This window comes from Aspergillus nomiae, assembly GCF_001204775.2.
Source record: "Aspergillus nomiae NRRL 13137 chromosome Unknown contig00130, whole genome shotgun sequence".
NCBI classification, from domain to species: Eukaryota; Fungi; Ascomycota; class Eurotiomycetes; order Eurotiales; family Aspergillaceae; genus Aspergillus; species Aspergillus nomiae.
Window position 1 is genome coordinate 23,432 of NW_015378185.1, and position 25,859 is coordinate 49,290.

General features: G+C 46.5%; 11 protein-coding genes across 11 annotated transcripts; 6 read left to right on the forward strand and 5 right to left on the reverse strand.

Annotated features, from left to right (window-relative positions):
* Window positions 1-643: 643 nt before the first annotated feature.
* Window positions 644-2,308, forward strand: ANOM_005811 (isocitrate dehydrogenase (NAD(+)) IDH1; the record flags this gene model as incomplete). Its single annotated transcript, XM_015551068.1, has 5 exons — window positions 644-676; window positions 980-1,040; window positions 1,110-1,184; window positions 1,261-2,164; window positions 2,221-2,308. 5 exons carry the CDS (start codon window positions 644-646, stop codon window positions 2,306-2,308), a joined length of 1,161 nt encoding a protein of 386 aa, XP_015406982.1.
* A 669-nt stretch (window positions 2,309-2,977) lies between these two features.
* Window positions 2,978-3,985, reverse strand: ANOM_005812 (18S rRNA methyltransferase BUD23; the record flags this gene model as incomplete). Its single annotated transcript, XM_015551069.1, has 2 exons — window positions 3,862-3,985; window positions 2,978-3,794 (listed from the first exon to the last, which is right to left on the reverse strand). The coding sequence occupies exons 1-2, from the start codon at window positions 3,882-3,884 to the stop codon at window positions 2,978-2,980; spliced, it is 840 nt and encodes a 279-aa protein (XP_015406981.1). The 5' UTR covers window positions 3,885-3,985.
* Window positions 3,986-4,204: 219 nt separating this feature from the next.
* On the forward strand, window positions 4,205-5,286 carry ANOM_005813 (uncharacterized protein; the record flags this gene model as incomplete). Its single annotated transcript, XM_015551070.1, has 2 exons — window positions 4,205-4,491; window positions 4,649-5,286. The coding sequence occupies exons 1-2, from the start codon at window positions 4,422-4,424 to the stop codon at window positions 5,284-5,286; spliced, it is 708 nt and encodes a 235-aa protein (XP_015406980.1). The 5' UTR covers window positions 4,205-4,421.
* Window positions 5,287-6,104: 818 nt separating this feature from the next.
* Window positions 6,105-13,467, reverse strand: ANOM_005814 (GTPase-activating protein BEM3; the record flags this gene model as incomplete). Its single annotated transcript, XM_015551071.1, has 6 exons — window positions 6,105-6,721; window positions 6,786-10,019; window positions 10,121-10,462; window positions 11,635-11,743; window positions 11,798-13,020; window positions 13,074-13,467. 6 exons carry the CDS (start codon window positions 13,465-13,467, stop codon window positions 6,105-6,107), a joined length of 5,919 nt encoding a protein of 1,972 aa, XP_015406979.1.
* On the forward strand, window positions 13,437-15,293 carry ANOM_005815 (pre-rRNA-processing protein PNO1; the record flags this gene model as incomplete). The annotated part of the gene is made up of 5 exons (XM_015551072.1): window positions 13,437-13,566; window positions 13,641-13,738; window positions 14,167-14,275; window positions 14,333-14,976; window positions 15,027-15,293. Coding segments are annotated over 5 exons (960 nt in total), but the record flags the coding sequence as incomplete, so codon positions are not given.
* prs3 (proteasome core particle subunit beta 6) lies at window positions 15,120-16,268 on the reverse strand. Its single transcript, XM_015551073.1, has 2 exons — window positions 16,046-16,268; window positions 15,120-15,993 (listed from the first exon to the last, which is right to left on the reverse strand). The coding sequence occupies exons 1-2, from the start codon at window positions 16,141-16,143 to the stop codon at window positions 15,306-15,308; spliced, it is 786 nt and encodes a 261-aa protein (XP_015406977.1). The 5' UTR covers window positions 16,144-16,268; the 3' UTR covers window positions 15,120-15,305.
* Window positions 16,269-16,533: 265 nt separating this feature from the next.
* Window positions 16,534-17,393, forward strand: ANOM_005817 (HCNGP domain-containing protein; the record flags this gene model as incomplete). Its single annotated transcript, XM_015551074.1, has 3 exons — window positions 16,534-16,662; window positions 16,714-16,762; window positions 16,819-17,393. Exons 1-3 carry the CDS (start codon window positions 16,591-16,593, stop codon window positions 17,391-17,393), a joined length of 696 nt encoding a protein of 231 aa, XP_015406976.1. The 5' UTR covers window positions 16,534-16,590.
* Window positions 17,394-17,959: 566 nt separating this feature from the next.
* pre4 (proteasome core particle subunit beta 7) lies at window positions 17,960-19,015 on the forward strand. Its single transcript, XM_015551075.1, has 3 exons — window positions 17,960-18,041; window positions 18,094-18,241; window positions 18,305-19,015. Exons 1-3 carry the CDS (start codon window positions 18,012-18,014, stop codon window positions 18,907-18,909), a joined length of 783 nt encoding a protein of 260 aa, XP_015406985.1. The 5' UTR covers window positions 17,960-18,011; the 3' UTR covers window positions 18,910-19,015.
* A 70-nt stretch (window positions 19,016-19,085) lies between these two features.
* Window positions 19,086-20,271, reverse strand: ANOM_005819 (fumarylacetoacetate hydrolase family protein; the record flags this gene model as incomplete). Its single annotated transcript, XM_015551076.1, has 3 exons — window positions 19,086-19,218; window positions 19,307-20,028; window positions 20,233-20,271. 3 exons carry the CDS (start codon window positions 20,269-20,271, stop codon window positions 19,086-19,088), a joined length of 894 nt encoding a protein of 297 aa, XP_015406984.1.
* Window positions 20,272-21,653: 1,382 nt separating this feature from the next.
* ANOM_005820 (Hsp20/alpha crystallin family protein) lies at window positions 21,654-22,256 on the forward strand (the record flags this gene model as incomplete). The annotated part of the gene is made up of 1 exon (XM_015551077.1): window positions 21,654-22,256. The coding sequence occupies one exon, from the start codon at window positions 21,654-21,656 to the stop codon at window positions 22,254-22,256; it is 603 nt and encodes a 200-aa protein (XP_015406974.1).
* Window positions 22,257-23,407: 1,151 nt separating this feature from the next.
* On the reverse strand, window positions 23,408-25,690 carry ANOM_005821 (uncharacterized protein; the record flags this gene model as incomplete). The annotated part of the gene is made up of 1 exon (XM_015551078.1): window positions 23,408-25,690. The coding sequence occupies one exon, from the start codon at window positions 25,688-25,690 to the stop codon at window positions 23,408-23,410; it is 2,283 nt and encodes a 760-aa protein (XP_015406975.1).
* Between the last annotated feature and the right edge of the window lie 169 nt (window positions 25,691-25,859).

The window sequence follows — 25,859 nt, forward strand, 5'->3', positions numbered from 1 at the left end:
CATCAATAAGGAATGGCTTTCTAGATGCGCTGAGATAAGACTACTAAAAGAGAGCCTGACCTTGATTGATATACCAAAGGGGAAAAGTCGGTATGTTAGATCAAGGACAATGAACACCGAAGTAGCGGAACAGGTACTTGAAGTGGGGATGTGTTTGCTAAATCTTTTTCTTGTTCCTCTTTAGTCAACACAAAGAAAGGAAAGGGTTCGATCATACTAATACTTTCTTTATGATAAACTTAATAGTAATGAAGAAAAGATATCCACTTTCAGCAGGATATAAAAAACCTCTAGTCAGACTTTTCACAATCTCAAAGACTAAAGTATGTATCGCCCATTGTTTAAGGGGTTCTATAGAATGTGACTGAGCTGGTTGATTGATTAAAGATCAATTGAGTGATGGACCGTAAAGATAAGATCGGCCCGGATCTTTCTTATCCAAGAACAGGTTGGCTTTCAATGGATGCCGAGACGATCCGCCGTTTTTTCCGGCGTCTCGTGCACTCCCTGTCCTTAGCCTTGGCCGCCTTTCTTTCCCGTCCTCCGTCTCTCTTCCTTCTGCACGCCTTTTTCTCTCCTCTAGCTAGATTCGCTTTTCGCCTCTCTCCTCTCCCTCCCGTTTTTCCCCTGGTTCATTATTAAGATGTTTTCCCTAAGGACAGCGCAGTCCACGCAAGTAAGTATCTACACATACCCGATCAGTGGCTGACTTCGAATTGTGTTCTCTTTGTTCTTGGTTCACCCTTGGCTATTTGTCTACCTTCCTTCTGCCCGATAGAAACCGACCATTACAGGCTCTTTTTTTTCCCACCCCCTCCTTCCCGTTTAATCCCCCATGAGCTTCAGTTCTGGTATATTTCAAATCGCACGCCTTGTCACTTTATTTTCCCCGGAATTACCACTCTTATATATGTTATATTTCACGTGTAATGTCCCCACCATTTTCCTCGCTCGCTAACTTGCATCCGCATCCTGACAGTCTTTCCTCCGTCGCGCTGCGGTGACAGCTCCCTCCGTCCGCTCCTCCCTGGCAGCAAGATGTATGTCGTCTAAATCTTCTCCGTATGACTAGTCTTCCATTGATCATATGGCTGACTTGCGAGTTTTAGCATTTGCTAGCGTTCAGTCGGACATCTTCAAGCCGACTAAGTATGGTGGCAAATACACTGTGACGCTTATTCCAGGTATATATACGTTCCCGTATACCCTTTAGAATCAACTTTTGACCTGCTGACACCTTGGACTTAATTTTGAGCAAAGGTGATGGAATCGGTGCTGAAGTTGCTGAATCGGTCAAGACCATTTTTAAAGCCGATAATGTGCCCATTGAGTGGGAGCAGGTAGATGTCAGTGGTGTTGATGCGGGTAACAAGCACTCGGAAGAACTTTTCAAGGAATCTATCGCGTCCCTTCGCCGCAACAAGCTGGGTCTCAAGGGTATCCTCTTCACTCCGGTTGAGCGCTCGGGCCACCAATCATTCAACGTTGCTCTCCGACAGGAGCTTGATATCTTTGCCTCGATTGTTCTGATTAAAAATATCCCGGGCTACAAGACACGCCATGAGAATGTCGACCTTTGCATCATCCGTGAGAATACTGAGGGAGAATACTCTGGCCTTGAACATCAGTCTGTCCAAGGTGTCGTCGAGTCGCTGAAAATCATCACTCGTGCCAAATCTGAGCGTATCTCTAAATTTGCTTTTGGCTTTGCCCTGGCAAATAACAGGAAGAAGGTTACCTGCATTCACAAGGCGAACATCATGAAATTGGCCGACGGTCTGTTCCGTAGCACTTTCCACAAGGTTGCCGAAAATTATCCGACTCTGGAGGTCAACGATATGATCGTTGACAATGCCTCTATGCAGGCCGTGTCCCGGCCCCAGCAGTTCGACGTCATGGTCATGCCCAATCTGTACGGCGGGATCCTTTCCAATGTCGGGGCAGCCCTTGTTGGTGGACCAGGCGTTGTCCCTGGCTGCAACATGGGTCGCGACGTTGCTGTGTTTGAACCCGGCTGCCGTCATGTCGGGCTTGATATCAAGGGCAAGGACCAGGCGAATCCCAGTGCTATGATCCTCTCTGGGTCTATGCTCCTGCGTCATCTCGGCTTGGATGACCACGCAAATAGAATTTCCAAGGCTGTGTACGATGTCATCGGTGAAGGGTGAGTAATATGACCCGCTCCTGGGATACTTTGTTTCCTTGCTGACAACCTCCTAGTAAAACGAGAACTCGTGACATGGGTGGACAGGCCACCACCCATGAGTTCACCAGGGCCGTTCTGGACAAGATGGAGGCTGCCCTGTAACTTATGGGATCTCTGTCCGGCTTAATCGCTGTTCTCACGATAATGAAAGCTTGTATAAGCCAGTAGATTACTCAGTCAATGCCATGCTGGCTCTCTGGGTTTCTCCTTTTACTGTATTATCTTTCGCTGAAGCGACATCAGGGGCGTCCTACTCAATTGAGGCTTATCGCAATTTTGCGGAGCTAGTAGGATGTGTAAAATTATATACTAGTGTTTTGAAATAGATGAAATTTCGCTCTATTCAGAACCAGAATACATAGTTCCATCTAGTATCCCACAAGTTTGTTTGGGGGGCGGGGGAGGCCTTCCTCGCGTTGGCCAAATTTAAAGACACTTCTTCAAATGCAGCAGGTCTTGGCTAAAAGCCAACCCAAATTGGCAAGAGAAGAATACCACTGTAAGGTCAGTACCCACAGTTAGTCTATGAAGACTTAAGAACCTAGGAGGATATCTGATGTTTTACCTCCTTTTGGATGAACCCTGCTCTGAATGAATCCGCGCCTGGATGGTAATGGCCACAACGCAGTAATTGGATACATCAATGTTGTTTGTGGCCACGGCTTGAATTTGTTTTTCTGCCTTATTGTTTTCTGTTTCTTGCGCAATGAATCCAAGCACCAAAGATATATCGACTTGATCAAGCACGGAAAGCTAACCATGGCTGGACGGTTAGAAAGCTGGACGACGCTTTCTGCCCGTGTACCTAGAATTCTGTTTCACAACCTTGCCCTTTCTCTCCATCTGTTCCTTTTTCCGCATAATCCAAGCCTTATCGCCCTTCCGGGGCAGTTGCATTTTCCCATGCTCCATTGCCTTTCTTCTGGCATCCAGGATATTAACATCATCCATTCCATTCACGACGCCTGTAATATCACCTTGCAGACCACCGCCTCCAACAGTCAAAACAAGGTACAGCTTGCTGTTCTTTGTCCCGGGATCATCTTCTAGGATGCCAGCTCCGAAACCAGCCTTGATGGCAGCTCCACTGATCATATTTCGCTGTGCATCATTTTTAGGATAGAATTGACAAACAGCACGACCTCCACGCCGTAGGCTAGCATAAAGACCTTCAAAAAAACGCCGCAGGCGGCCTTCAGGACTAACATCACTCGTTTCGGCGTTGCAGAGCCACTGGATGGCACTGATACTGATAGCTGCATCAAACGTGCCTGGACGAAATGGTACTCCTTGCCCAATATCAGCTAGAAATAAATCACCTTCTACATCCCGTTGAAGGGCGATATCAAGCATGCTAGGTGAGATATCCATGCCTATCCAGGTATGAGGTCCCCCATGTTCAGGGGCCACTGCAGAAAGAATTTCACCCGATAGTCCGGAGCCACAGCCGATATCTAGAATCAGTGACGGAGATCGAAGGTCAAGAAGTTCGAGTGCTCGATTGGTCATATCAGACTGTATGTTACGGATTCGCGAGGACGTGGTATATTTGCGAGATTCATTGTCGTCATAGAAAAGGTCAGGGGGCCTTGGGTCAAGGACAAATGAATTCTCGGTAAGAGGTTTGTGCAAGTTCTTCGGATTGGGGATCTTACAGGATATCCTCTGGACGCGACATCACTGCTATCTTAATTTAAAGACTCCTTTTTCTTGGTGAAGGGCCTTAGAGAGCAGACAAAACGTATGCCTACTTTGAGTTAAAAAGTTGAAGGTGAAATGTTCAGTAGAAACTTTTTATAGGATTGAGAAATAAGCTCGAAATAGAAGAGTTGAGGAACAACAGGAAATCGACTTGATCTAGACCTTTGCTTTTTCTCTCTCCCTTTTTTTTCTTTTTTCTTTTTTTTTTCCGGGTTCATGGCTTTCTGCCGGAGGGGAAAGGTGGAGTTGGTGCCTTGTGACGGCATATCAAAGCCTGAGGCATGAAAACATAAAACATATGTGGTACTTCATAAATCATTGACCGCGGTTTATTCCAATCACTTAACTTCAGTCATTTGCCTCTGTGTCGGCTCGGATATCATATTCCAATTGATCAGACCGCTTTCATCATCGGACACATACGATCGCCAAGCTTCATTTGTCCACTCCCTCCCTAACCTCACAACATACAATATATTAATCGGAGCTAGATTGACACTTTCAGCTCTCCAACATGTGGATCCTACCCTTACTAGGATATTTGGGGGTTATTGTGGGGTTCTCATTTCTTACTTTGGCCATAGGTAAGATATGCGTGTTGCCTCATAACCAGCAAGCTGCCAGGTTGGATATCTTGCTAGTAGACGTGAAACGAAACACCCCCATACGCTTTGTTACGGCTCAATTGCCAACAAGTGACTTCAATCGTACTCAGACTGCACTGGACTAACAGATTTCTAGCTTCTGGGCTCTATTATATGTCGGAACTTGTAGAAGAACATACTGTTCTCGCCCGTCGCCTTTTGACTCGGTTGATATACAGCATTATCCTCATCCAGATCCTCCTATTCGTTTTTGACCGGTTTCCTTTCTCTCTATCTCTTCTTGGCATCGGCTCGCACATCGTCTATGCAAGCAATTTAAGACGGTTCCCCATCGTCAAGCTATCGGATCCCTTTTTCATTCTGTCATGTGTTCTTGTTGGTCTAAACCATTGGCTCTGGTTCCGTCATTTCTCGAAACCTCTGCCTGCGTCGCGAGCTGCATCCAACTGGCGGCAACCATACCAAATAAATGCGGAGGACATGCCGACTTTCACTGAAGTTGCATCTTATTTTGGACTTTGTGTCTGGCTGGTCCCTTTTGCGCTTTTTGTCAGTCTTAGTGCAGGTGAAAATGTCTTGCCCAGCATAGGGTCCGAATATGCCACTGGTGATCATGTTTCAACTCCGGGGTTTACTCGCAATACTTTGACTTCAGATGGGAAATCCAAGAACAAGGGCATGGCAAAGGCTCTGGTGGATAGTGTTCGAGACTGGGTCAAAGAAAACGGTGAACTGATGGGATTCTGGAGAGGTGAACGCTCCAAAAGGTTCTGAGGCGCCACAAAACAACGTAATGAGCATCATGTTGGTCCGTCCTAGCCTGGTTAATGTATTTGTCCTACGATCACTATTAACAGCGACAATAACTCAAAGCATGAGTGGGTTGATCTGACTTTGATCAAACTTCACACGCCTATATAAACCTAAGTAGGCGGCAAAAAGTTTAAATTGTTTAAAGGTGTCAAGAGGCATTGATGCAAGTATATAATGGATGGGTATATAACACTTTGAATTTTGTTCTGCGACGTGATGGGGACCAGGTATAAAGAGATGATGGAGAGGGGTAAGGACAAAGAGGACAAGAACACGATTTAAGCAGCTTGCAGAAGGTCTGTGCAAGTCCTGTCATAACCAATAGAGGTATACCACCGCCCATCCCTGCATTGAGTACGACCAAAAGGTAGCTGCCGTTTAAAATAAGGACTGTCTAGTGTGAGACAAAGTTCAAACAAAAATGTAGGTAATGCAGGTAAGGTGAAATTGAAAAAAGTAAGAGCCATCTCTGGCGATTATCATTAGTATTAGATGTTCACCCTTTGGCGCTTGGCTGAATCTGGTCAGAGCTGTATGTTCGAGTCATTTCAAGTTCGTTCAAATCATGATGGCCTTGATTGTTGAAGCAATGTCCATGTGCAAGATCAACGACAAGCTGAGGCGATTGTGCGGGGGGGGGGGGGGGGGGATAAAAGCAGAACATATACGTTATTGTGGACCGCTCAGATTCCCCTCAGTGCAGGGGGTGAACGCACAAGGTGCAAGATGATCAGGCTAGTAATCGTCAGGCTCGTGACTTTAGCAAGGAATAGTTGAATTTACTCACCATCATTATCGTGCGCAGAAGCAAAAGGAGAGTTAAGATGATTAACCTCCATAAATAGTAGAGAGCTTTCTCTTCTTTTCGATTTGATGGAACGCGAAGTTTCAGGATTTGGTGTCAACATCTTGCTCGTTGTGGGTGGAGTGGTATGTTCCTCGTTATTACTTTCCAGGAAGTTGCTAGATGACTGGTCGTAGCTCGATTGGTGTGTTATGCATTCATCACGGTCACGAGGATCTCCCTGTTTACGGAAAGTTGTTTGAGTATGTAAACTCGGCATCTCTGTCAGCATTTGGCTTGGCGCAAAATGAGAGATCTCAGGAGACGTAGGACTATCTATGATGGGATCCTCAAGGTCTGAACGCGTTCCTAGCAGGTCTTCAAAGATTCGCTCAAATTCAGTAAGAAACATCGAGAACACAGGTGCTGGAATGTTTAGTGTTGGAGCAAAAACTATGCCAACATTTCTGACTGTCATTTTATTGACATCAGAGTTGTTCACGATAACAATCAAAAACTGGACCAATGCTCGCAGTAAAGCCAAGTTTGGTCTCGGAAGTCTGTGGACAAGCGAGTTGAATGCCGCGATCTTAGTCTGTCTTTCATTAAGCTCTGGAGCGAAGACTATTAGCATTAAGATTCACAAACATCACTCTAGATCAATATCCGTGCTTACCAAGAACACGCAGAAACTTGATATGAAGTTCGCGAGTGAGAACAGTCGTGGGTAACTCTCGCAGATATTGCTTGAAAAGGGAGGCCACAGCATGTACATCGTAATATTGATCACCGGCGAGGAAGTCCACATCCCCTTCAGTATTGAACCTTTCTTTGAGCGCCTTGACAACGATGTTTGACCCACTTAATCGAAATATCCCTTCCTCTGATTCTGCACCCTTGGCCGTGAGGTACTCGATGCAACGGTAGACTACAGCAGGTAAATCAACGTCGATACCCCGCGGCGCACAGAACTGCACCGCCTCCGCCAATGGGATGCCAAAGACTGGCCTGACAAGGTCCCTTCTTTCGCCGGAGGTAAGATTATGCGGTTGAACCGATGGGGAGTCATAACTGGCTTGCAGTTGTGAGGCAAGGTCGACTGACGATCTCGTGCGGAATCCCCAGATGCTACGTTTTTTTTCCTTGGTACTAGTTGCCGACTTATTTCCCCAAGCCCCCGCGTCCTGGATAATAGCTCCATTTGTGGGTCCAGATATGATTCTAGATGAGAGCTGGCCAGTGTCCGGCACCTGGTTCGTTGCTTGGGTTGCATCTGTAGGGTCGGTTGGTGACATTTGAGGAAAAGTGGGTGACATAAGTGCCTGTTGTTCGTAAGGTGGTCCGAAAACTGGCGGTTCGGCAGGGATAGCATCCTCGTAACTAAATCCTTGAACTATATCGAGGCCTTCAAGATCCGAACTATCGGTTGTTCTGTTGTTCTTGTTTCCATTCGGGGGCATTTTGAGGTTAACCGTTGTGTTAGCAGGGTGTGTACCAGAGACCTGACCCTTTGAGGATCCACTATTCGATGCTTCGTTCTCGGATTGCCCTTCTACATATTCCAAGAGTGCCTCTACCCAAGAATCCCTCTCTTCGTCGCTTTCTGCGCACAAAACATGTCGCACAAGAGCTGATGAATCCTTTTTCTTGGGTTCTAAAATTAGAAACGCGTGGCGATATTGATTGTCGGAGTCCTCTTCACCTCGTGCAGGCGGGTTATTATTTTGACCATTTGTGCCCTGCGACTGCTTGCCAATCTGGGCATTGTAAATTTTGATAGTTCCAAGGTGAGGACCACCTGGCGATTCAAGGTATTTCAGCTCGGGTCCATGGAGAACAAAGTACCGAGCCTTCCAACCGCCAAAATTCTTGCCTCTTTTTGTTAAATAGCCCTCTTTTCTGGGCTTACCATCTGGACCACGTAGTATTTCGGAGCTCATGTGTTGACTACCTTTTAGCAAACTGGTTTCATCATCCCTTGGCTCAATAGCATCGGATGTGAGGAACTGGCATATAACCAGAGCCGCTTTTTCATCCATTGGTGTATCGAGAAGTGCTTCGAAGTATGCATTTAATGCGGCTCGCCTCGCATCCACCTTGGCTGGGGAATGCCCGCTGAATATTGATCTGTCTGGTAGCTTCCCCCCGTAGCTAGATAACTGTTTTACTTGCTGATCAAGTTGTGGGAGTGCCGCAATGACCTTTTCAACACGCCAGAGCTCCAAGTTTTCAGAACGCGAAAGGACGCTCAGTGTAAAAACAGGCTCCTCTTCCGAAGGCCTAGACGCTAAGTAGCTGTTTCGCGAGGGGCGAAGTCGTGATGACGACACTTTAACTAGCACCAAAGGCAGAGCATTTGGAGGTAATAGAAAGCCTGGGTAGTCTTCTGAAACCAATCCCCGATAAATACCATCGGAGTTTGACACTGTGGACCTAGTGCTATCGGCTCTAACAGTGGCGTCGATCGAGGGGATAGATCGACTGGCTACGTCGACTGGCATGTGTGAATGTGTAGCGCTAAAGGGGGCCTGATACTTGCTGACATGAGGTGATAGAGCTAATCCCGAAAGGCCACTTTCTGTGGCTATCGGTTGGGAAGCCATGTTGTTGGCCATGTCTCTGGGCAACCGAGGCAAAGGGGAGTTGGGTGGGCGATCTTCAGGCCTTGGGCTGACAGGCAAGCCAGGGCTCTTCGGCGCCATGATAACAGGATGATCGCCGAGAGTCATACGAGGACTTAAAGGAGTTGTTAAATATTCAGATGAATCAGTGATTGGAGCTGCCTTCGTTGAATGAGAAGATTCGTTTCTCGAAGAACTAAGCGTAATATTTTCGCGTGCCAGGGCAGCTTCACGTTCACGATCATCGTCATCGCGTGTTTTTCTTCGTCCCCGTTCTACGGGTAATTCATCAACTGCCAAAATATCTTCATACTCAGATTCAGAGTCGTAGATGTCTGGGTTGCCCAATAAAGTGCGTTCGCCTTGGACGAGATTCAAGGGCGCAGGTGGAGGTTTACGCACAGGATGTGGGACTCTTTGCTGTTTATCTTCACCTGGTACAGTATCGTTAACAGGGGAGCTGGAGCTTGCCAAAGAACTTGGGCTCGCAGCCGCTAATTCTTGTTGAGGATACACTGATGGCGGGGGAGGTTGCGAGCCTAATCGCCGATCCAGTCTCCCTGTATGACCCGTAGAACACTCCTTAATCAGGTTTTCCGATAAATCCTGTACAGCCACGTTCTGCGACCGGATAGTGCTAGATGATAGGTTCCGCCCGATAGAACTGGGGCTATGTGGTGACACACCTTGATACTGCGATTTCCCTTGCTCGGAATTCCTCTGTCCAAGAGATTTATCTTCACTTTCGATGGCTTTATGCTGGAAGTGAAGCTCATTGTTAGGTGGTAAAATTGGTGCAGGGCTCTGCAACTCCTTGAACTTCTTCCTATATCGCTCTTTCTCTTTCAAAGCACGTTCAAGATCTTTGTTTAACCCAAGGATAAGTGTTCTTTGTTTATCAACCAGTCTCCAAAGTTGTGAATTCTGAGATGCTGCATGATGCTTTTCCTTCAAAAGATGTTTGATTACTGCCTCGGCAGACCCTGCAGTGGCGATGAGATTCCCAATATCAGCTTGGCTCAAAGCTGTAGCATCAAATGAAGACTTATGGGACTGTGAGGCGGAAGAGAGAGATGATATCGCAGAGTCAATTGAAGAAGTGCGGGGCATGATGCGCTGCCCGGATCGCTCCCCAGGCGCCGAGGCAGATGATATAGGTGAAGGTGTTGAAGATTGGTTGGCTTCCATTGCGTATGAAGATTGTCGAGATTTAGTGGGCATTGTTTGTTCAATCATGTTCCGATCATGCTGGTCAGGCCTATTCAACAGCAAACTTCCAAATGCGCTCACTGAGACTTGTGTGGCACCGGATGGAGGCACCAGGAACGTCGCATGAGTTATTTAATAACTGATCGAGCGTTTTGAAAGAACAAAAGTGCAACCAACTAACCTCCGCGACAGAGGACTTTGCGATGGGTTAGTGGTGAATTGGTGGGGTGACTGGAGGTGATTGCTTGTATACAGGGTAGTGAAGGAGATTTACGGAGAGCAATGACCACAGCCTCAGCAGCGTACGATCGTGGTAGCAGATGGTCACGGGCAATGAAGTGGAATCGCCGGTCAATGTTGAATGTGTAAGCAACCGATGTCTTGCTGAATGTGGCCTTGGAGGCCCTGCGAAGAGCTGGTTGAGGTTGTTGAAGTGTTGCTGCTGCCCTGCCGCCGAAGTTGTTACATAGCAGATTGTGTAGGAGTCGGAGCTCGAATTGGAAAAGCGGACCACGAGTGGGTGCTGGACTCGAGCGGGTAATTGAGTGGGTTATGGGTGTCGGCTCAGGGGTAAGATAGTAGTAGTATTCCTATTACTACTTAACTGTCCTTAGTACCTATTTATTATTACCAGGTAATGTAGGTTACCGTGACCAAGGGAAATAATAATAGGTATACGAATAGTAGGTAGTTGGAAATAACTTACGGCACCAAATTATAGTAGTACAAACTGGGTAGATATGCATGGCTGTCTACTCTATGTAGTGGATAAGTATCAAGTGCATACTACTGAATGATAAAAATACACATACACAGAAAGTACATAGGCATAGATGGTAGATAAAGTGCCAGATTAGAATGTGAGTGGAGGGGGAAGATGTGTCTGTACTAATACTGTATATGATATACACATACAGACTACTATAGGAAACACAGAGTGCGGAAAAGGAGGAGTGCGACGTACTAGTAGCTCTAGTACAGTACATACATACATTGTTTAGTTTGCCCCACATACTAACTACTTAGCAGTAAGTAAGTACATGGTGTTATTAATTAGAACTAAGTCCTACAGAGTATGCAACTAATGCCTTATCCGGATCTTCTTATTCACTTCTTTGTTCCCCATTCATTTGTCTTTTGCTCTGTATACTCACTGTATTTACAGAGTATGCTATTGTGGATATACTTCCCAAAACAGTAACATGGTGAATAATTGGGCAGTTATATTCACCTTACAACATATGTAGTTACAATGTTAATATTATGTAATCTAACCCCCATATTAATAAGATTTGTGCAATGTGCTTTGGTGGTACTGTTCCATGACTCAGCCTATGGCCGTGGATTAGTTAATGTATGTTTCGACAACTATCACCCTTTCGAATCCATTTCTATATTGTCAAGCAGACTATTTGAAACGTAGTATACAGGTTCAAGGGATGGATGCTAAGGGGGCTAAGCGGAGATCAATGAGAAGAGATAAAAAAGAATGAGCCCAGGTCCACGTCAATGCTACCAAAGGATGAGGCGATGAGTATATCAAACAGGAGCTGAGGGAATCACGACGTCTATTCCTCGCTTCGGAAGATAATCACAAGGCGCTTCTAATTCCCCGAACGCCTTTATTGTCCAGATCTTAAAACGCCAGAGAATCACACATAGAAATACAAGGTCATGCTATATTTCCAGCCATACCCATAAAAATAGCCTGGGCTGCTAATTGGAGTGACCAAAACCCTACCTTCTTGAAACGTCGCTTGCGTGCTTGCTCATCCACAACATCTCGTGCGAATGCGTCATACACCTACAAGACATCAGCGTGAGTTCCACATTGTGCGGAGAGACACGGTCGACTTACCGCTGCCGAAAGATCATCCATTAAGCCGCTATCGAATATAGTCCAGCTGCCGTCGAAATCACCAACTCGCTTGACAAGGCGGCAATTAACAGGGATGAAAGTACGTCGTGAATTGATGTATGCCACAATGGGCCTGATGAGGGCATTGTTTATATATGAGAGATCTCGTGTGAATAAGGGGACAACTGCCCTAACATTGTTTAAGTGCAGTCGTAAGTCGGTGACGAGAAATCTCCTGTTGTTCTCACTAACAGTTTCGCCAGGCTGAGTTGGGTTTTCCGATAACGTATCACGGTACTGAGTAGATGTGACAGTTGCTTCTAGTCGATCATAGATGTCAGCCATTACCTTAGTTAGGCTTTCGTCATTTTCTGCTGGAAACATGATGTCGGCAACAATGTCGACAGTTCCTTCATGTATCCAGGAGAAAGGCCCTTGTACTCCGCGGTTTAGATGATCGATGTTCAAACCATCGATGCGTATCCGGCTATGTTTCTTCCAAGGACTCGTTCTGCCGTCCTCTCCTACTCCATTGTCTAACTGTGCTCCGGTGAAACTGTGAGTCTGTCGTGGATGAATAGTGAACAATGAATTGTCAAAAGATCCTGACATCATATTGGCTGACATGAAGTCATAAAACAGCCACTGCTTTCTCAGTTGTGGCAGATCGCAAGAGAATATACTAACAGAAAAAGGTCTGAAATTGTCTGGCTGGTAAACCGTGACTAGCACATCGCTCATCTTAAAAGAATCGATCTCAAAGTCTCCGGGGTTGTGTTCATGCCGGTAGGATTTTGGGTCGAGGTCATCATCTGACCAATAAACATATCTGCGGTCAACAACGCCCCGTATCCCTTGAATCTCGACATCACGCAGTAGCCCTTTGCCGTTGATCCATTTGGTGAATGATAGTGTAACGTTCACTGTCTCGATTGCCAGGTCAAATTGCGTATAGTTCGTATCCTCTTCCACCGATGAGTGTCGTTGATCCAAGATGTCCGAGTTAGGCTGATCACTGAGCGCTGCAGCCGCAGCCACGGCAGCTGCAGTTTTAGGCGAGCCTTTACTAACATGACCTGTTCCTTGGCCGGGTCGCCTGGAGACAAAGACATTCTTGAACGTTATCACGCCATCTCTCCACTTGGGGACAATCGCTGACTCGAACACAACTTTCACTCCCGAAGATTTCGTGAGATAGTTACCTATCCAGCCAGCCAAGGTTTCTGTATATCCTTAGTAGAGAATCGAATCACGGACATCCAGACCTGGAACATACCTTGGGCGAAAACGGTATTGATTGCAATGATCAACAAGGAAAAGAATGTAGTTGTGCCTAACACAACCCAGACAACATGCCCTAGAAGTACCCAGGAAAAGAGTGCTGTTATCTCGTCCAGATTAAAAGGTCGAACGCTTCGAATTGAGAACCACTTGAATCGTACTTTGAGCCGAGACCAAAAGCCGTTGGCTGCAGCCAATAGCTCCTCTTTGCTGGGTCGGTGCAATTGTGGCATGTGTGGGAAACGGTCAATCAGATGGCGGGTCGATGGCCCTGGCTGTTGCAGCCCAGGCATGTCCTGCTTTGACTTTGTGTTCTTCGTGTTCACCTCATATTCAGAAGATTTGACATTCTCCCAGGAGCTTCCATTGCTGTATCTCAGAGATTCCATATGTGCCTCTATCTTCGGTGGATCATCCTTGCTCGCGCGGGAGCCTCTTGGTGGTGATGCATTTCTTGATGAGCAGTGAAGAAGCCTTCTATCGAACTTGTAGGTCCTATGCGTAACATGGGCTATAATCTTTTCAGGGCCTACCGCACAAGTTGTCCCAGTCTCTACCGCAGTCGAGTTTGGGGATATTCCGAGTACAAGAAAACTGCCCGAAGCGAATCGTCTGGTGATTTGTGTCGTCTTTCGGGGTGGGAAGGAGGATATGTTCTTGGTTCGTCTTTTGAACAAAAGGTCGTATATGATGTTGTTCGAGTTTGTTGCTGTATCATAAAAATGTGGTGTGCGACTTGCCCAGAGCCCTCGTCCAAGGAAAGGATTCGCTGCTTCCCAGAAGCTGGTGTACAACCTGCGTCCAAAATTGCTAGACATTATTGCCGTCACATGCTGGAAATTGTATGATGATGAGGTGAAACAAGGGCCTTTCCAGTTATTTTGAAGCAGAAATCTAGTAGCGCTTTCCGAGACCTCCGATGAAATGTGACAGACAAATGTGTGCCTGTGGACTTCGAAGTCGAGAAGTGTTTAACGTTGGTTCTCGGACAAAGATTGCATGAAATCATAAACCCGCGCCTAAATACGTTTGTCTTGTTTGCAACCGAAAACTCTAGATTTCCCACTACATCCACCATCCTTTTACAGTTCCCGAAAATCATTACCAGCAACCCAAGCAAAATGCCAGCCCCAACAGCACTCAAGAAACTTGATCAGACAACAGCGGCCGGCACACCCGTCACTCAGGCTGCTATAGGTATGTTTTATATATGTTAAGTCTCCACCAGCTATTTAACTAACTTCTAAGACCAAGATGACGAAGTTCTAATTGATGCCCAGACATCAGCGGAGCAAAGCGTACCGGTGTTTGTCTCCGCAGAAGAAAATGCCCTAGACACCGACATGCGCATTGATGAGGAGGGTCGGCCAGTTTTTACGCCAGCAAAGGATACCAATACTGTATATCGAGTAGAAACTCGGAAGGTGCCTGTTCCTCCACATAGGTTTTCGCCTCTCAAGGCCTCCTGGAGTAGAATATACCCCCCGCTAGTTGAGCACCTCAAGCTACAGGTGCGCATGAATATCAAAAGCAGGGCGGTTGAGCTACGTACTTCTAAATTCACTACCGACACGGGCGCACTACAAAAGGGCGAAGATTTTGTCAAAGCCTTTACACTTGGGTTCGATGTTGACGATGCTATTGCATTACTCAGATTGGATGACCTCTATATCCGATCATTTGAGATCCGTGATGTTAAAGCATCGCTCCATGGAGAACATCTCAGCCGCGCTATTGGACGGATTGCGGGCAAAGACGGCAAACTTAAGCACTCAATAGAAAATGCCACCCGTACTAGGATTGTCCTCGCAGATCAAAAAATACACCTATTGGGTGGCTATCGCAACATCCTGGTTGCACAAGAAGCTGTTGTCAGCTTGATTCTCGGAAGCCCACCGGTAAGCCTGCCCATCTGTCATCAAGACATCCAAATACTAATTTACAATAGGGCAAGGTATATGGTAACTTGCGCAAAGTGGCATCACGCATGAAAGAGCGCTTTTAATGCCCGCGTACAGTTTTTTTTCTACTATTATTTTTTCTTTTAGATCTCTTTTGACCATGGTACTGGCGTTAAAGGTGGAAACGAAAATGGCTTCGACATAATTGACATGATGGTGAAGAAAAAGTGGTTTACACCAGAATTATCGTATCCATGCTTTTATACCATGAGTAACGAAATACCGGAATGAACTTGATGAGACGCAATGTCGAGTATAGCCTCCCTCTAGTCCTTTTTCAGTGGAGTGTAGATTTCTTCTATCCCGTTTTGCGTAATAACCATCATTTGCAAGCCATCTCCAACTTCGATATGTCGCTCTACAGCGCTGGTAAATGCATCACGCACGAGCTGTTCGACGGTCCCCCTGGGTAATGGCTGAGGCTTCTTAGGTTCGAGAGCATGCCCGTCCCCACTGCCGGGGATGTATTGATTTTTGAAGTTGACTTGGTTATCCAAGAATGGCATGATCAAACTTGCGGCGGATCCGGCTGCTCTGCACTGTTCTCTTTCGTATGAGCCTACCGGATCGTAGCTGTACAACGCTCCTTTGCCCTCTTCATCCAAACCGGCCAGAATAGCATGCACATAATAGGGAAAGAAACGTTTTTGGTAAAGAATGGTCGACAATCGCTGAGCGCAGGCTCTGACAGACATAGGCTTCCCGTGCTGATACTTGTACATCTTCACCACTGCATCTAATCTTTCTTTGAGTGCTTGGCCATCCGCAGCGAAGCCCACGACCGACAGAATAATATGGGCACCCTCGCCAGTATCGTCATCACCACCAATTTTGAAAACCTTGGGAGCATAGCGAGAATTGATATTATACCCTGCCACTGAACGAGTGTCTCCAGCAAGGATAGCGAAGTCAGCACCTGTAATACCCAAAGTCGAGCCACCGTTGTCAGTGTACCTAGTTAGGTCAGTATCAGCACCCAGGCTACTTATAAGAGTTGGGTACATACGGGTAAAATGAGTGTTCTTTGTTTGGAGCGTTTGTTGGCTGAGAGAAGGAGTAGCCGACGGCCTCGCTCTGAGGTTGGTGACCCATGAAAGACATCATCTTCTAAGTGGTATCTCAGTATCGACCAAGGTTAGGAGATAATTCGAGGTGAGTACAGGGAGAGTGTAACGTGGAGTCGTTAACTTGGATAACACAAATGGCTTCTAGATTTGGATGAATCTCGATCGGGGGAAGAAGATGAGTAGTTCTTGGGTGGAGCTATTACTAGTAGTATTATCGCTGTGACGCGGTGCAGCTGCCTTCGGCTTATATAAGCTGATAGCTCACAGCTCCCTTCTCCACTAGTACTTGAACTGTCTTTCTACTGCAAGCAAAACAGTGCAGTACGTTTGTATTGAAACGATTGAAGCCAATCCAGTCTCAGACTTGTGGCTGCTGCTTTGACTGACATTTAACGGTAGAGAGTTCAATCTTAACCATACTCTATAGCTTGCGAAACGAGAGAGCGCCCACTCAGACAACTCATCCGACCTCAGACTTGCAGTCATGTTAGGCCTTGGAGCGTATGAAAGCAGCAGCGAGGACGAGACTGCGAAGAAGGCCCCCTCAGCAACAAAGGTGATATACACAACCTCGATGTGTACATATATTTGAGGCTAAGCCGTTCAGTGCATAAATAAGGGGCAGCCAGTTCAAGTATTGAAATCAGCATATGCGGGTATGTTTCACACTCATCCTTTCAGTTGCTCACGTCTAATCGTACATCGCCTCTAGTGCCTGATAAATGCCCAAATTTTCCAGAGACGGCTACCAGCCGAGAGCCCAGTGGTCCTATTGTTGGGCCATCACATGAAGAAGCAAAGCCAGAACCGCACTTCAGCGAGCGATCCCGCTTGTCCAACTCCCGTACACTTATTCATGACTTAACATTACCACCGGTTCCGAATTTAGATATTCCTCTATCACCTCCTGGCTCACCCAATTCCAATGTGAATGCAAAATTCGCCCATTTCCTATCGTTGAAGAAACAAGGAGTTCATTTCAACGAAAAGTTAGCTTTCTCAGCATCCTTAAAGAACCCCAGCTTACTCAAAAAATTGATGGAGCATGCGGGTATTGATGATCAGATGCAATATTTTACCTCCTTGCCGCCTGAAGTATGGAACGTTTCGGGTCTACCGAGATGGGGTTTCAAAGAAGAACTATTCAAGTCACAGAAAAAGTTTCACCAGAAAGCCGAAGAGCAGTGGAGTGCAGACCAAAGAGAGACAATTGAGTTTGTTGCCGCCACAACTGCCGATTGTGATGGTGTGAGGTCAACCTCCAGTTCACGAGCGAGACCATGTTAACTCTTCATGAACATGGTCAGACCTTGCCCATTGGGAGCTCTTCATGAAGGTTGTTGCGCACAGTGCCTAAAGGACAATTATTAACACCGGAAAAAATAAATTCATATTACTGATAAAATGTGCTATACACAAAACGCAAGAGGGGTTTTCTTTGACCCCATCTTAATCCATGAGTACTCTGAATACAACTGTATAGTTCGACAAAGGAGTAACAGTATCAAGTCCGGCCTATAATCTGTTTCTTGCTACATCCAAAGACAAAGAATTGTAGAATTATTGCTTAACTGGGCTGTAAAAAGATGCGACAATTGAGGTGCAGAGGAAGTTGCGTCTAGTGAGGTAGGGAGGTATTGATGGGCTGCAGAGAGACTCGCTAAGCGCGTGGACAGTACGGAGTACCGGTTCCGATAAGCGCGCCGCCCGTGGGTGTTGCTAACGTAACAACGAGCTCCGTCAGCTCTTACTGCCTAGCTTCAACTGAGTGCTTATTACCCAATTTACCAACTCAACTCTTCCAGCTGTCAAATCGAATCTAACCAAGCCTTCTACTTTGAATCAACTTTTTAATATCTCCAGTCACTACATTGTTCTATAGATCATAATTTCCCACCTTTCACCATGAATCACTATCCTGAAGTCTGGGGTCGGGTAAGTGCTCTATTACATGAGTGCTCTGACGTCTCTAACTGTCTTCCTCAAGCCTAGAGATGATATCTACGGGCCTTACAACTCCTCATACCTTCAGACCACTGGCCCCAAAACTCACACCCAGTCTCCTGCTGTGACTGGGACGTCAGTATTAGCGGTCAAGTTTAACGGTGGTGTGGCGATCGCTGCTGATAACTTGGGTATGGTCGCAGGCCTTTGATGTCATGTGGGAAGCTCGTAGTGAAAATATTGACATTTTCCAGCGTCGTACGGATCTCTCGCTCGGTTCACCGATGTTAAACGCCTGCGCGCGTTCGGTGACTCTGCCGTGGTCGGCTTCAGCGGCGATGTATCAGATATGCAATACATCGATCGGCTTCTGGAATCTATTGACATTCGAGAAAACTATTCGACACACGGTAATATGCTGAACGCCAAAAACCTCCATACATACCTTTCCAAGGTCCTTTATAAACGTCGCTCTGAATTCAACCCGCTCTGGAATCACATTCTCGTCGCGGGATTTGATGAAGACAAGAAACCCTTCCTCAGCTCGGCCGACCTTCTCGGTACTACATATTCAGCTCCACATCTCGCAACCGGGTTTGGTGCGCACCTTGCTATCCCCATCTTGCGTCGGCTGTTCCCTGAAGAGAAGCCCCTCGAGGAGATCAGTAAGGGCGAGGCAGAAGCGGCTTTGAGGGAATGCCTTAAGGTTCTGTGGTATCGAGATGCACGAAGTCTGGATAAGTATTCAATTGCAGTAATCACAGCGGAGGGAATTGAGATCAAGGAAGATCAGGTGATCGAGGCCCAGAGCTGGGCGTTCGCTGAGTCTATCAGGGGGTATGGAGCTCAAGTCAACTAGGTATAGCGTTGGTCATCGGCAAGCATTAACTAGCAAGGTCTTACAATTCCACGACTAAATAAATTTTCTTATTGGCAGAGAGAATCCATAGCGATCATGTTTCCACGGCAGACAAGGCAAATCTTTCCAGTCTTGTAGTACCTGCTAAAGATTCATCTAATTCTAAACGGTCTCTTTCATAGCTTAGATGATGGCTTTTCAAAGGCGACTCGGTTAACGCACGAACCCACATCTTCCAGAGAGACCTCAACCTGATCGCCATTTGTAAGCCAAGCTGCAGGTTTCTGGCCCATCCCAACACCCTGTGGCCTATAAAGGGACATGTAAGTGGGTAGTCCTTCTTTGGGGAGCAGAAATGAAAGATGAAGTAATGATGTAGAAGGGAGATACAACTTACGTTCCGGTGAAAATTAGGTCACCAGGCAGTAGAGTGGTGCCTTGGGAGAGAAATGACACCATCTTGGCGACCCCAAATATCATATCTTTAGTTGATGATGACTGGACCGTTCGACCGTTGACCTTAGTTGAGATATTTAAGGCGTTGGGATTGCGGATCAGCTTTGAAGAGACGATGCCTGGTCCAAAAGGTGCCCAACCATCGAAGCCTTTGCCCAACCCCCATTGTCCTCCGCCACGTTTGAGCTGCCAATCACGATGGGAAATATCGTTTCCTACAGCATACCCGAGTACATAATCCAAAGCATGCTCCTCAGGAATATTCTTGGCTTCTTTGCCAATGACAAGAACTAACTCACATTCATAGTCCAGCCCCTCCCCATCTTGCGCCATAGAGCATACGGGGATATCATCATGCGGACCAGTAATGGCTGTGATGGGCTTGTAGAAGAGGACCGGATACTTGGGGATGGGGAGGTTGGATTCTCTCGCATGCTGCTCATAGTTCAGTCCCAAACAGCGCACCGTTGCAACGTCCTCCCTCGCCAATGGTGCGAGGAGCGTTTTAACCTCAGCCACTTGGTTTGTGACTTGATGCTGGCCAAAAATATTCCCCTGAATCACCTGTGCCCTAGTCGCTTTCCCAATGTCACTGACACCAGTGGGCATAATGGCATCACCATAGTAAATGTGACCATCTGTAGCTAGAAAGCGGATGAGACGCTACATGGGCGAGGGGGGGAAACTGTCAGCCTACTTGGTGGGAATAAAGATGATACAGAGAATAGGATTAGGTAACATGGCTGGATAACCAGGGTTAATGGCTATTTCTTCGTGCCAGTGACATGAGACATGGTATATGCGTGACAACCCCAGATGTTAATCTGGGTATTGATATGGGTATGGGCGTAATGTATGAATACTTACAGAGAAGGTAGTCATTTTCATATCAGTGTTTGACTCCATGGAGAAGAGCGGAAAATGACAGGAGGATAGACCCTACTATTTGAATGGCCCCGACATAGGACTTTCATGTTCTGATTTCACTTAAATCGTACATATTATGTGTATGTATGTGCATACCTATGGGCTATCTTATCTGTCTCTCGGCCGGGAAAAGGAGATACCCGCTCGCTCCTCCCCCAGACTGGCGGGGACCGGAGGCTGGCGCTAGCACAATACTCACTATGTTCCGTGTCGCGGCTTACCTAGTGACCTTCCCTTATCCATCTCCGAAACAATCCGCCCAATGATGCGCTGAGCAAATTACACAGCACACATTGCCTTTTGGTGACATCGTGCGAAAACGTCATGGCTCGATTATCAGGTCTTCAGAGAGAGGTCTTGTCTCTCTATCGGAAATGTTTGAGAGAGATTCGAAAGAAACCCTTAGTGAGCAACAGACCTCTCTGAATTATCATTTTAATAAACATACATCTAGACTAATACGGTGTCCTACCCCGGCCCAGGAGACGAGAAGTAATTTTAAGACTTACGCTAGGTATGTCCCTGCTTCGGTGGTAATAGTGTTCTAACTCCGCTAAACGTTACATGGAGGAGTTGCTCATGACATGACACAGGACGGAATTTCAAAAATACATCACCGTTAACAAGAAGGATTTCAATGCTATTGAGTATTTACTGCGCAAAGGGCATAGGCAGCTTGAAATGTATTCCTCCCCTGGAATTCGCAATATCCAGTAACCTGGATGATCAAGCACTATCCGCAGTCAAAAATTGGTCCCAAGCGACAGAGAGGAAAGAAGGAGCAAAAAAAGAAAAAAACAAGAAGGGAAGGAGGGAATGGAATAGAAAGCAAGAAAGCATAAGTAAGCTAAGTAGAATAATATGTGAATACATAAACTTGAAAGATAAAGGAAAAACGACGAGGTTAGGTAACGTACAAGTGCAGACAATATCAGGAATTAGAGTCGCCCACATCTAGTTAATTATCACTTATCCAGACGGGCATTTTGGGCTCCTAGTGTTTCCTGAGGTATGGTGTCATGTGATCCATCTTTGGCGGTTACGGAAGGTTCGGGCAACTTCTCGTAAGTATAGCGAAGCCTCCAGAGCCATCTGGTAATCTCCAGAGAATATACTAGTCTCCCCCAGAGCATTCAGTCTGCTTATACGTACAACCAAATAAGATATGATAGTTACTTCTAGAATAAAATATTTTGAGTATAAAAATGGACAGGCAAGTTGTATTATTTACCCATTGTCTCTCAGATAGCACGAAATACATCAATATTTACAATTCTGGACTTGACTCTCCTAAGAGTCTCAGCATCACTTCCGATAGTATACTACCAAACCCTCAATTATAACGCATCTTACTTCAAGCTATGGCGTTCTTCCCCAACATCTCCGGCGACTTCGCTCCTTTGTTCCATTTACTTGATGACTATGATGTCCACCGAGCATGCCGCCCAAAGCGGAGGACTACACCTGTTCGCTCTTTGACGCCTCGCTTTGATGTCTATGAAATAAACAACAGTTACCACCTTAATGGAGAGCTACCTGGCGTAAATCAAAGCAGCCTCGATATCGAGTTCACCGACCCTCATACACTGGTCATAAAGGGCTGCGTCGAGCGCAACTACAGCGACAGCACATCCAATACCAAAGAGCAGGCCGAAGTTCTCAATGACGCCTCTTCTGTCAAGTCACTCCAGCCAACAGTTGAAGATGAAGATGAAGAAGCAAGCGACACAGCATCTGCCAGTTCATCTACCAAATCTTCAAAGCAGGCGACCACCCAAGAGCAGACCAAATCGCACTACAAATATTGGATCGCCGAGCGCCCAGTTGGCGAGTTCCACCGAGCCTTTACTTTCCCGACAAGAGTAGATCAAGATACAGTCAAGGCTACTCTGAAAGATGGGATCCTTTCCGTTATTATCCCAAAGGAACCTGCCCCAACCTTAAAGAAAATTCGCGTCGAGTGAATTGCCAACTATTGCGCTCGTGCGATTTCAACACCGAATCTATGATATAACTCCATTATGAATTTGGGAAGGCCTATACGAGGCGTTGAAGACGGTTGACTGAGCATGTTTAGTTGACATGCTACGGCGGGTTTGAGTCCTAAGGAGTTTTGCGGGTCATGGAATTGCATGTCTCCTCGTTGTTGTATGACTTGTATTATAGACAAATTATGACTGTTTAATGAAGATTTGACCTACTTTTAACCTGGAGTTATTGCTTCATCTTGTACAGAGTACTTATGACGTAAATCAATGAAATAACCCGAGGAAAGCCAATACTTCGACGGTATGCCATTAGTGTAAACCGCCTTGCTTCTTGCAAATGATTAGGGCCGATGTGCATACACGCGGTGGTATTATTACTGCCATATTAGCATCCATACAGTTTGGGGTATAACTTCGTCTCAGATAGTGGCGCCATTGTTACTCACAACAGGCCTATTCATGATGAGACACTTCCGGGCAGATAGATAATGTAGTCTGCTAAATATATCTATAAATGCTCAAATTGCATATTCGCCTCTATCTTACCAGGCCATTGGGTCCCTAAGGCTAGATTTATATCTTTCTTCTCGATCTACACCATTTACAATGTGAATTGCCAAACGCTACCTTCAGGGTGTCTGACTTATGCAGTGCACTGGTGCAGTAAGTGGTTGCTAAACATCGCTTCGCTGCTATATTGCCCCAAGTTATTTACTTCAAAGCTCACACTTACAGCCTCTCTTGCATCGTGATGTGTATCTACAGAGAGAAAGAGAGCGAAAGAGGAAAGAATATAAAAAAAAGCCAAGCAAAAAAAAGGGGTTGGTAAATATGGCCCGCATAGTTCATGTGTATTCCCCTCCATAATAGCAGAGAAGGGCAACGAAGAGAAAGGAACAAAGAGAAGGATAAAGATAAAAGAAGAAAAGGAAAAGAAAAGAGTGGCTTGACCGCCCATTGAAATCAGTAGTAGGAAAGATGGAACTTGAGTGGAACAATTGTGCTTTAGTAACAAAAGGTCGTCGACACGGGTATATCCAAAATGCAAGCTAGGAACCTCTCACAGTGAAACCTTTGATAATGTATTAACGCCGTATAAACACACACATACATCGAAAAGAAAGGGATTAACGATAGATGAAAGGTGATACTACCGCGTACATATTTTGTTGGTTTTGCTGTTTTGCTGACATGCGTCGTTCAATATCGAGAGTTCGGCTTCTTGCTCTACCTCTCAGGGATTCCGTATACATGTACCCTACATCCACAGCCCTTCCTGGGTACTGTGATGTGGGTGCCACAAGTGCCTCCATCTCTGATTCTAGGTGCCGAACATCTGCATTGGCCGCTATAGCTTGTGGGTTTTGCCCATACGCCACACTCAAAGTTTTCTTGACAATGCTTTTCTCCAACTTTGACCGACATGAGTTGAAAATGTAAGACTGGTCGCTGTTAATACCAGCGTCAATTTTCCTTTGATTTGAATTCTCCAGCCCTGTGTCACGGTCATAGCTGAGTCTTGAATAATGATTTGCGAAACTTTCATAGATCTGTACGTCTGATATAGTATCATCAGCCGCTTGAATCGCGGCAGTATCTGGTATATGCTTCGGAGGAAGCGAGACCCCACTAGAGGAATCTTCCGAGCGGCGTAGCTGTGTGCAGTACCGAGGAAGGGATATTGTGTGACCAGGGTGTTGTGGCGAAGTAAGGGAGAAGCTTCTCAGGCGTCCACTGGCTGATATCTGTGGCGCCTCATGGCACATTGTTGCCCTGTCTGTTGACCAACCACGGGTTACCCCACTAGGACTCACTCTAGGACCTTGGAGATTTAGATGGTGGTTCATAGAAAGCTGCTGGCTCAGCTCCAAGTGATTCTCTACATTGCACAACTCAGTGCCTTTGCTGCCCCCGAGCGTAAACCTGCGATAGCCCGAAGGCCGTTGTGTTGATTCCTGGGAATCAAGAGAAGCCCTAGTGCGATTGTCTTGTAGAGAGCGGACTGATGCAGCGGAGCTGTAGCCGCTATCTACTTTTCTGTACGAATGCGATATCCTTCTCGGGCGGGAAACTTCTTGAGAAGTGTCTCTCATGAAGTTCAAGGGGTTTTCATCATCAGATACATATATAGCTTCGTCTTCCACTTCCTTAGCATAGGACTTATGGGATGTTGCGATAATCGGAGATTTCTCAAAAGAAAATGGACTGGCCGGAAAGTCATCGTATCTCGTGACGTCGGGGAATGGTGGTATCTGTACGGTAGATGTAGACGGCTTACTTCTGAAGAGACTCGGCACATGCTCGCTGTTAGGGCCATCGTCACTGGTGTACTCCGACACTGGGGCGGCCACAGGGCCCCAGATTCCTTCAGGTCTACTTTGACGGTCACCCATGTCCGAAGAACTTGATGTAGCCATACTGGCTGGATCATTTTGAGTCAAATAATCTCTGCTACAACGTAGCTCTGTTGTATGTACGGCGCTAGTCTCCTCAGTTGGGCTGCTTGGCCTGAGTCGGCTTCGGTCGCTGGGGCAGGGGGAAGCTGAGCCGTTCACTACCCGCAAAGACCCCAGCTTAAGAGCTCCTAAATGGGTGTATCCGAAGTCACCAGGCGTTGGCGGGCGAACCTCAGCAAGCGGATTAGTATGTTGCAAAACAGGATCATCGCAATCTATTAGTGGCCACTGGAATAGCTGAGGCGGCTCGTCTGTACAGCTGGGCGAAGACGCTAGCTCTTGTCCGATTGGCGATGGACATTGTTGAGCCACACCTCTTACTGATCGTCTCGTGGCGATTCCGGGGCGCGTGAGTAAAGAGCGCCGGCGGATCAAGGAGAAGCCTGGGCTATCTATCATGAAATGGGTGTTCGAAGACGCGGCTTCTTCAAGGCTGCTTTGGTGTATGGCGCTTCTTGTACCCTGCGCAGCTGAATGGACTGAATAGGACCTCCTTGGCGGTCCTGGTTGAACCGACGGAGATCGAGGGGCACTGTGTAAGGTGCTTGACTGCCTGGATGGCTGAAAAGAAGCTCGCCTGCACAAAGGTCCCGGTACACCTGAGTGGGAAGTGTCTAGACGGAGGCGAACATGATCTGGCTCTCCGGATAAGGGCTGATGCGTTCCAGGTCTGTTGACGCCCGTCCATGGCGTCTCAGACTGCAGTGATATCGGGAGGATTGACTGCGACCTTCGGTCATTGGATTCAGGGTCAGGCGAACTGATAGGAACGGAGGCAACAGTCGAAGAGTCTTGCCAGGGAGCACGGTTGGGTGCCACGGGAGAATCGACGCCCGAAGTTTGATGGGATGAGCGGCAACTTGCTGAACGGGAGGTGAAAGTCGATGGTGGCTTTGACAACCGGTTTGATCGGCGCTGTTTGTTTCCACTTTGTATAGAGAGGAAACTTCCCATGACTTGCGGGCAGTAGTAATGCCCAGTAGAGGCTGAGACTCCTGATACTGCCAAATTAAATCATATATGCATATACCTTAGAGAATATACAAGCACGACATGTGCAGCCACACAGATGTTAATAGTTTGAGAAGAGCATCCAGGGGGTTTTCTTTCTTTCTTCTTTTCT

Coding starts and splice junctions, on each gene's coding strand:
- pre4 (XM_015551075.1), top strand. CDS start 18,012: ATGAATCACTATCCTGAAGTCTGGGGTCGG. Junction 18,042..18,093: donor ATCCTGAAGTCTGGGGTCGG/GTAAGTGCTCTA, acceptor GTCTTCCTCAAG/CCTAGAGATGATATCTACGG. Junction 18,242..18,304: donor GATCGCTGCTGATAACTTGG/GTATGGTCGCAG, acceptor GACATTTTCCAG/CGTCGTACGGATCTCTCGCT.
- prs3 (XM_015551073.1), bottom strand. CDS start 16,143: ATGATGTCTTTCATGGGTCACCAACCTCAGAGCGAGGCCGTCGGCTAC. Junction 15,994..16,045: donor AAAGAACACTCATTTTACCC/GTATGTACCCAA, acceptor TGACCTAACTAG/GTACACTGACAACGGTGGCT.